This window comes from Trichechus manatus, unplaced genomic scaffold, assembly GCF_000243295.1.
Source record: "Trichechus manatus latirostris isolate Lorelei unplaced genomic scaffold, TriManLat1.0 scaffold00009, whole genome shotgun sequence".
Lineage (NCBI taxonomy): Eukaryota > Metazoa > Chordata > Mammalia > Sirenia > Trichechidae > Trichechus > Trichechus manatus.
This window is the reverse complement of record NW_004443945.1, coordinates 15,616,396-15,626,434: the sequence shown is the minus strand read 5'-3', so window position 1 is coordinate 15,626,434 and position 10,039 is coordinate 15,616,396. Positions and strand designations below refer to the sequence as shown.

Below are 10,039 nucleotides of genomic sequence, written 5' to 3'. Positions count from 1 at the left end.
TAGTTATGTATGATAAAGAACAACGATGAAGCTGTGAAACATAACATGGAGGAATCTGGAGGGCATTACGCTGAGTAAATTTAGTCAGTCACAGAAGGACAAATATTGTATAAGACCACTATTATAAGAACTCAAGAAGAGGTTTAAACTCAGAAGACAACATTCTTTGATGGTTAGGAGGCTGGGGAGGGAGCGTAAGGATTATTTACTAACTAAACAGCAGATAAAAATTATCTTAGATGAAGGGAAGGACAGCACACACTACAGGGGAAGTCAGCACAACTGGACTAAACCAATAAGAATTTTCCTGAATACAATCAAAGACTTTGAGGGACAAAGTGGTAGGGGTTTGGGGACCATGCTTTCAAGGGACATCTAGGTCAACTGGCATAACAAAGCTTATTAAGAAAATGTTCTGCATCCTAATTCTGTGCGAGGCGCCTGTGGTCTTAATAGCTTGCAAGCAGCCATCTAAGATGCATCAATTGGTCCCAAACACCTGGAGTAAAGGAGAATGAAAAACACCAAAAACACAGGGAAAGTATTAGCCCAAGAAACAGAAAGGGCCACATAAGCCAGATACTTCATCAGCCTGAGTCCAGAAGAACTAGATGGTGCCCAGCTACCACCAATGACCGCCCTGACAGGAAACACAACAGAGAGTCCCTGATGGAGCAGAAAGGTGGGGTGTAGAACTCAAATTCTAGTAAGACCAGACTTAATGGTCTGAATGAGACTAGAGGAACCCCGGAAAGCCTGGCCCCTGGATTCTCCATCAGCCCAGATCTAAAACAGTTCCCGAGGCCAACTCTTCAGACAGGGATTGGACGGGACCGTGGGACATAAGTGATACTCATGAGGAGTGTGCCTCTTAGCTCAAGTAGATACAAGAGACTAAATGGGCAGCTTCTGTCTGAAGGTGAGATAGGAAGGCAGAGAGGGCTAGGAGCTGGCTGAATGGACACGGGGAATCAGGGGTGGAAAGGAGGAGTTTGCTGTCAAAGTATGGGGAGAGCAATTAGGGTCACATAACAATGTATGTATAAATTTTCGTATGGGAGACTAACTTGAAATGTAAACTTCATTTAAACTACAATAATAAACAAAAAAGCATAAAAAAAAAAAAGTTACAGCATTATGCAGTAAAGAACCTTGAAATTACCAGTGTGATCCTACCTCTCTTTCTAAGGCTACAATTCCAACAAGTTTTCTCTTATTCTAAGAATGTTACGTTCTGTAACGTGTTAGAATCCAGTTAGTTTTAATTACGTAAGATCATCAAAATAGTCAATCCAAAAAAGGCGTTTATGAAATAAATGTGAACAGACTGATTTTTTTTTTAATTGTACTTTAGATGAAAGTTTACAGAACTAGTGTCTCATTAAACAGTTAGTACCTATATTGTTTTATGACATTGGTTAACAACCCCATGACATGTCAGTACTCTCCCTTCTCAATCTTGGGTTCCCTATTACCAGCTTTTCCTGTCCCCTCCTGCCTTGTAGTCCTTGCCCCTGGGCTGGTGTGTCCCTTTAGTCTCGTTTTGTTTTATGGGCCTGTCTAATCTTTGGCTGAAGGATGAACCTCGGGAGTGACTTCATTACTGAGCTAAAAGGGTGTCCGGGGGCCATACTTTCAGGGTTTCTCCAGTCTATGTCAGAACAGTTAAGTCTGGTCTTTTTTTGTGAGTTAAAATACTGTTCTACATTTTTCTCCAGCTCTATCCAGGACCCTCTATTGTGATCCCTCCTTGTCACGGCAGTGAGTGGTGGTAGCCAGGCACTATCTAGTTGTACAGGACTCAGTCTGGTGGAGGCCATGGTAGTTGTGATCTATTAGTCCTTTGGACTAATCTTTCCCTTGTTCTTTAGTTTTCTTCATTTTCCCTTGCTCCTGAAGGGGTGAGACCAGTAGAGTATCTTAGACAGCCCATCACAGGCTTTTAAGACCCCAGACGCTACTCAGGAGAGCAGAACGTAGAACACTTTCTTTATAAACTATCTTATGCCAATTGAGCTTGATGTTCCCTGAGATCATGGTCCCCAGAGCCCTCAGCCCATTACTGTGGTCCCTAAGGGAGTTTGTACTTGTCCATGGAGCTTCCTTGACCGTACCCTGAGTCCAGAAGCTGTGCTGGCTTCCCTAGTACTGTGTACTGTCTTACCCTTCACCAAAGTTACCACTTATCTGCAGTCTATTTAGTGTTTTTCCATCTCCACCCCTCGCCTCCCTGGTAACCATCAAAGATTGTTTCTTTTTGTGTGTAAACCTATTCATTAGTTTTTATATAGTAGTGGTCTCATATAATATTTGTCCTTTTGTGAATGACTTTTTTCACTCAGCATAATGCCCTGCAGATTCATCCATGTTGTGAGATGCTTCACAGATTGATCATTGTTCTTTATTGTTGCATAGTATTCCACTGTGTGTATGTACCATCGTTTGTTGATTCATTCGTCTGTGGATGGGCATCTAGGTTGTTTCCATCTTTTTGCTGTTATGAACAATGCTGCAATGAACATGTATGCACATAGTCTATTCGTGTGACGGCTCTTATTTCTCTAGGATATATTCCTAGGAGTAGGATTGCTAGATCATATGATATTTCTATTTCTAGCTTTCTAAGGAAACACCGTATCGTTTTCCAAAATGGTTGTACCATTTTGCAATCCCACCAGCAATACCTAAGAGTTCCAATCTCCCAGCAGCCTCTCCAACATTTGTTGTTTCCAATTTTTTTTGATTCATTCCAGTAATGCTGGGGTAAGATGGTATCTCATTGTAGTTTTGATTTGCATTTCTCTAATGGCTAGTGATCCTGAGCATTTCCTCACGTGTCTGTTAGCTGCTTGAATGTTTTCTTTGGTGAAGTGTCTTGAATAGACTGAATTTTTATTATTAAAATATTTTCTGGTGTTTTCCCTCCATCTTAAGGCTTCATCTTTGAGACATATACTGACAATTTATCAATTAAATTATATGACGGAGGGGAATAAATGAGGAGAGGGGTAAAACCAGACTAGCCACGAGTTGGTACTGCTGAGGTCAGATGACCGATACATGGGCGCTCATTATACTATTCTCTCTACTTTTGTATATGTTTGAAATTTTCCATAATAGGAAGCTTAAAAATAATATTCAGGAAAAAAACTGTTTTCATTGGATCAGAAGGCAAGGTGTCAAGATGACTGAAACAGAATATAACTGGAGTTTGTTTTCTCAATCAGAAGTATATATGACAATCTATATGTGATCAAACTGTAAACAGCAACTCAAGAGATTACACAGAAAACTTGGGGGACAGTGAGTTTATGCTAAAGAGGGAGGAACAACTCGGAAAAGGAGGGTGAGAATGGTCGCGCAACTCAAAGAACGTTATCTGTGTCACTGAATTATATATGGAGAAATTGTTGAACTGGTATATGTTCTGCTGTGTACATACTCAACAACAACCTAAATAAAATAAATTTACTTTTTTAAAAAGTATATATGACAAAAACAGGAAAATGAAAACATAACTATATCCTCCTGCAAAAAACTGCTCCCTTCAACATACCCTGTAAGATTTACTGAAGCGTAATTTGAAACAATCTTCAGTGATTAAACTTTCCTTTAGAAACTATTTCCTAAATAACCTAATCATTAGGGGAAAAAAATTCTGATCTTTCTTAATTTCATCCCATTATTCCTAGTTGTACTCTGGCATGCCATGTAAATTCCTTCACAAGTGTCTATGTATTCCTAGGCCTATGATTTAGTTACTGATTTCTTGATTGATAATATCGATCTGCCCTTGTTTGTTTCAATTTCCAATTTTTTGTTTGGCTATTTCATACCCTGTCTTTAATCTTACTTCCCTAAGCAACTTCATTTGATCACTTTAGTTAAGTTCCACGGTACTTTTCCAGCACCAAAACTAAACCCACTGCCGTCAAAGATTCCTACTCATAGCAACCCCACAAGACAGAGTAGAACTGCCCTACAGGGTTTCCAAGGCTATAATCTTCATGGAAGCGGACTGCCACACCTTTCTCGGACAGAGCAGCTGGTGGGTTTGAACCACCGACCTATCTGTTAGCAGCCGAAAGCTTAACCACTGTGCCACCTGGACACACCCTTTCTAATATTATTGTTTCTAAGTAACAAACTCAATAATCAAATACCGAGATTTCCGACTGGTTTGGTGATGTGACGCTCTATCCTGCACTGCTTAATACTCGTGTTTTTTCGTGTAGCACACTGAAATTTCAGGCGGCTTTTCAACTACTATAACCTCTACCCACCACAACCTTTGTTCAGCTCCACGTAATCCTGGCATATTTTCTGGCTCCTACCAACTGGATGACGATATGCTTGCATCTTTAAAACCCAACACTTTCTAATAAAAACGAGCACTTACTGAACGCCATACTCAGTACGAAAGCACATTACATGTCAGTGCTGTTCAAAAGTATATGTCAATGCTGTCCAAAAGAACTTATGATGGTGTTCCATATCTGTACTGTCCAATATGGTAAGCACTAGCTACAAGTGGCTACTGAATATTTGAAATGTGGTTAGTGTGACCAAGAAACTGACTTTTTAGTTTTATTTAATCTTAATTAACTTAAATAGTCAACATTTTGAGACTAACTTAAGAAAGTATCTTGCTTGAATTTTTCTTTGTAAAAGTCATTTCCATTTATATTTACATCTACATGTATTCAAGATAATCTAGGACAACTGACATTTTGGACCGCATAATTCTTTGTTGTAGGGAGGCTGTCCTGTGCATTGTAGGGTGTTTAGCAGCATCCCTGGCCTCTAGACACCAGTAGCAATGCCCCAGCTGTGATAATCAAAGTGTCTCCAGATATTACCAAATATCCTCGGGGGGCAGGGCAAAATCATCCCCAGTTGAGAACCACTGATCCAGGACTAAGAGTCTGTATTTATGCACTCAATGCTAAGGATATTCTAGGGCAATTCCTTTGAGTTCTTGTTATTTTCCATTTGGAAACCAGACCACACTTAACAACAGTTAAAAGTAAAGAAATCTATTCATAATATTTTCCCTGGAATCCACATTACAATATTGGTGTTTTCCCATCCACATCTCAACTGTACTTCACCGACCTTGAGGTGAGTACTAATTTAGAGATTGGGGTGAGGGGAGCTTGGAGTGAGGCTCTAAGAGGTTAAATTAAATGACTTGCCCACCAGCACACAGTTAACAGGTATCAGGGCTGAGACAAACCCAGATTTGGGAATTTCAAACTGCAAACTCCTGTCTATACTGTTTTACCTTATAGCCTAAAGGAACCTGAAGGGGACGCTCCTTACAAAAAAATTCTTCTGATATAACAACTGCAATCAAGACTGTTTATGACTGTACAACACATTACAAAGCCAAAAAGCAAAGCTCACAAGAAAATTCCACATACAGACAAACAATGAGAATTGGTTTGCATTATAACCAGTCTGCATCCTGAGGAATAATTCAGGACAGGGGCAACAAGTCATGCCATCACCGCATCCCCTTAAAAAGGCCTCGCCTAGCCTAACACTAGGGAAGGGTTAAGAAGGTCAGCTTCCTGACCAAGACACAAATCGACCTCAAGCCCTGGAGGGAAGAGCTTAAAGGAAGGGGGAATCAAAGACAGGTGGCTGCTCTAAGGCCATCTAAGGTGTCTAAGAATGCCTCAGAGCAGAAATATTCCAGAATACAGGCCACGTAAGACAGTGGAAAGAGCCTTGCACATTAAAAAAAAAGCCCAATGACCTATCACATGGACCTCATCTGCCAGTAGCTGACTGTGTAAATTCATAAATTCTCTGGGCCATTTCTTCATCTGAATAGTGAGAAGACTGTGGTCTAACATGACTTCTTAGGTACTTTCAGCTCTGCCCCTCAAACTCAACATCAGGTTCTCGGTATCATTTTGCTATTTCTCTGAGACAATGTTTTAGACAAGATCTATGCACTAACTCAAGAAATCCACTAGAAAGAAAATCAAAATGTCACAAAAGTATCTGAAGACTGTTTTAAGGTTTCAATTCAATTCAATAAATATTTATGGTGGGTCCACCCACTCTATCCAGGAATCTTGTAATCCTGTGGGGAAGCCAGATCAACATCCTAGACTCTGAATTTCTCTTCTCTTTGCCCTAGCCACTCCACCTATATTTATCAACTTCACTCATTCATTCATTATTTGGCCTCCCAGGGCCAATAATTAGGTAAAGGTTTTTAACCTAGTATGTGCAGACCATCACAAAATTAGCAAGTTTGGGAACACAAATTAAGAAAAAATTATTAGATACAACTGTTTTTCTTTATGCTTGGTACATTTTAGATGTTTAAGACATCAGACTATTACACTGAAGAAAGTATTTGACTTATAACAGAATGTACGTATTTAAAGAAAGAAAACTTACTTGGAGAAGAAAATACTGGTGGTGTTTTGAGGCCCAACAGTTTTCTTTAACTGAACAATTTATTTACAGTACCATACTGCCTGTTCAATCTTATTACTTCTCATGTAAAGAATAAAGTCTACCTATTTATACTTTTTCATCCAAAACTATAATTTATCATTTAGTTTGTGACTATCATAAAAGACACACCTCACATAAAAATCAAGCTATAGTAGCACACTCTTTTCTATTAGCAAAACTTAACAAGCCTTATTAAGTTCTTATCTGAAGATGAAGATATTCTGAGCTGCTTGTTCTGGATCATTAAAAGGGCCCAGAAAACCCAATCACTGATGGAAACATTTTTCTCAAGCAATACGTTGATCCTGTGCAACTTTGCCACTAGGCATGCAAAACCATCTTTTCTTTTGAAGGTGGGTCATAAAACTGCTCCCAGCACAAGTCTACTATTTCAAAACTTAGGTTGCATGACTGCCTCAAATGCTGCCATTACAAACCAAACCTTGACAGCCAAGACATTTTTACAGCTATTAGACACAACTAGAGGCGCCTAAATTTTTACCTACAGCACATTTCTATTTTTTTTTTCTTTTTATTTATTTTTTTATTGTACTTCAGGTGAAGGCTTACAGAACACGTTTCTATTTTTTCAAGTATCTGGCAGACTGATGCACACATTGTATGATCTAAATCATAACCACTTGTCTTTTTCCTCATTTCATGAAATAAGATTCAAGATGATCTAAATATTCTTAATATTGTATATCGACATGTTAGGAATCAAAATCAAAGCTGACTGTTTATACTAGGAATGGAAAAAAAGAAAAGGTGTTTACACTAGGAATGGAAAAAAAAAGTAGCTGTAAAAAAGATACATATATTATTTCTAATGATAGTTGAAGCAAAAAGAATGCTCAAAAAAGAACCAGGTGCCCAACACAACTGTAAAATAGGTTTTGGCATGCACAGCCAACTGAGTAAGCTAGTCAGGGTCCTTGATACATAAAGTTAGGATTAATATAGAAAACACGTCCTAGTTCTCCCCTCCCTGTGCAATTTTCTAAGTTACAGGACAAGTTACATGGCAAGCACTACTAACTTGGTTCTGTAAATGACAGTAGACCTATCCTCACTACTAGCCTGGATCTAAAGATAACGTCTGAATTTACAAAGAATCTTAGTCTTAAAAAGATCACTAATGAAATAAAATCAAAATAAGGATCACATAACAAAATGTTAAAATAAATAACTTAAAAGTTATTTCAGTATTCAAAGGAACTATGTGACAACTCAAAATGGTTAACATTTTCAAAAAGTACTCCAAAAGTTTCACAAGCATGTTAAATATAATATGGCTACAACACAGATTACACAAATCCGAACCCAGTGCTAGAAACTAAGCCGCCAGTTTTCTGGATTTAAAAGCTGCCCCGCCGACCGGAGGTGGTTATATACACCGAGAAAGGCCAATATCTTAGCAGCAAGTTAGGCCTCTTCCTCCCTCCGGGAAGCGCATGACAAACAGGGCGTCATGCAACTTATGTCACCGGGTCACTTAGCAAAAATTATATCTAACTTCTAAACTTGGAACCAGGTGTCCTTTTACACTCAAAAGAAATACAAGGAGCAGTATTGGGGCAAAGGGAGGCTTAAATGTCCCACTTTCTGATCCTGTAAACATTTAGCCCATCATTAGATCTGAGTCCTAGATTCTAAGACATGCTTTAATGGAGGCCTCCCTCAAGCTCCTCTGAGTCTCTGTTTTGCAACAGAAAAGGAACTTTTCCTGCTTTATCTCAGTTCCCTGTGAGCATGCGGCCCTGCAATTCAATATCCTAAACTGGCAGGGAACGGCGGAGGAGGGAAGGGAAGGAATCCATGGCCAAAACACACTTCTTATGAACGACAAAAAAAAAAAATCGTAATTCCTCCTCCGCCCATAGCAAACCCATCCTAGAAATTTACAGCGTGTTAAGAAAAGCAGCATTGCGAACTGCAAACGTAAGAGTTTTCCTTTGACTCTACGCACGGTTTTCAGCTGTCAAATTACAACTCAGGAAAACACTATCATTAGAATAAAAAGGGGAACAAAAAAAGCTCGCACCACAGGGACTGGGAGGATGAGCTGCCAGTACCGTTTCGGGAGAGAGAGAGCAAAGCGAATCCGCTCCCCGACGCCCGCCTGAATTCATCCCCTCCCCGGACAGGCAAGCCTCGCAGCAGGGGCTCAAATTTAATAATAATAACAATAATCATGGCGCTTCCTCCCTCCCTCGCCGCCTCCTCCCCCCCCCGCCCCCCGCGATCTGCCGGGAATCCGCTTCTACCCCCAGGATCTCCCAGGGCTGTCAGCTCCCATCCGGCTCTCCGGACACAGCTCCCGGGGGCCGGGGCGAGCCAGCCCAGCCCAGCCCCGGCCCCCTCGCCGCGCTTCTCTTCCCTCTCTTTTTACCTCCACCATCCCCCATCCGCATTGTCTGTCTCAATTCAACTTTAACTAATATGGATTCCTAGGGCCTGGGCCGGGCGGTAATTACAGCCCGCCCCCCGAGAGCCAGAGCCCCCCATCTCCGCCGAGTTCAACGCGGCCGCTCAGGGCGGGGGCTGCAGTGCGTTCTCCCGTCTACACCGCGGCCACCGTCTACACCGCGCGCCCCCCGCATCCCACTGGACGAGAAGTTTGCCCCGGAAGGGGCCTAGCCAGGAGCAGGGAGGACCCCCCCGGCGGGCGGCCGGCGCGTAAACACCGGCGCCCGCTCGGCGCGGCCCCGTGGGGGAGGGGAGACGCCCCTCCCCCCGCCCGCCAGCCCGCCGGCCGGCCCTATTACCTGTCATTGAGCTGGTCCTCGGTGCCCGGCAGCGGATGAACCACGAAATGGATGGACGTCATGGTGCTTCCTTCTCGTCCTCTTCCCGAGGACGGCCCCCTCCCGCGCTCGCCCACCCCCCGAAACCCCTTCCCCTCCCCAAAACCCACAGCCGCCGTCGCCGCCTCCTAGTCCCCAAATGGAGGGAAGCAAATGCGCAGGGGCCGCCGCCGTCTCCCTGCCGGGCGTGTGTCCGCCGCCCGGCGAGCCGGCGGGGCGCGCAGGAGAGCGGATCAACACGCCACCCGCTCCCCCGGCGACAGCACCAAAGAGTGCGAAGCCGGCGGCTGGGACCAGAGGCGCGGCGCCGCCGCCGCCGCCAGCGGCAGCCGGGCGTCGGGAAAGGGGCGACTGGGGACGGGGAGGGGGCGGGCTACGGGGTCAGTGTGGTCCCGGCGGCGGACGGGGTCCCGACTGGGGGAGGTGGGGAGGGAGGAGAGTCCGCACCGCGCGTCACTAGCGAGAAGCCGCCGCCGCCGCCAGCACCGCCGCCGCCATCTTCACTTCTGCCCCAGTTTCTCCGTCTCGCAGGCTCCGCTCCGGAGCGGCGGGGGAGGGGCGAACGGGAGGAGTAGGAGGGAGGAGACCGGCGGGCGGGGGCACGGCTGCGGAGGGGCGGGCCTCCGCGAAACGGGCGGTAAGGCCTTTTCGATTGGGCGGCTCAACGTTGTTGGGCCACGACGCTGTAAGGCGCGTGCCGATTGGACCGGTCAGCTCCCGAGCCCAGCCCTTCGAGGGGGTGGGATATCTCAGGA

At 43.8% G+C, this 10,039-nt stretch overlaps 1 protein-coding gene across 5 annotated transcripts in view; it reads right to left on the bottom strand.

Moving 5' to 3' along the window:
* Positions 1–9,765, bottom strand: part of UBR5 (ubiquitin protein ligase E3 component n-recognin 5) — a 162,063-nt gene extending 152,298 nt beyond the window's left edge. For 3 of the 5 annotated variants that reach the window (XM_023726012.1, XM_023726013.1, XM_023726014.1), the window contains exon 1: positions 9,246–9,418. In XM_023726012.1, coding sequence (XP_023581780.1) covers positions 9,246–9,307 — 62 coding nt within the window. In that variant the 5' untranslated portion in view covers positions 9,308–9,418. Of the gene's footprint in view, positions 1–9,245 lie in introns of all 5 variants that reach the window. The other 2 variants (XM_004370719.2, XM_023726015.1) reach the window with 2 other exon arrangements.
* Between the last annotated feature and the right edge of the window lie 274 nt (positions 9,766–10,039).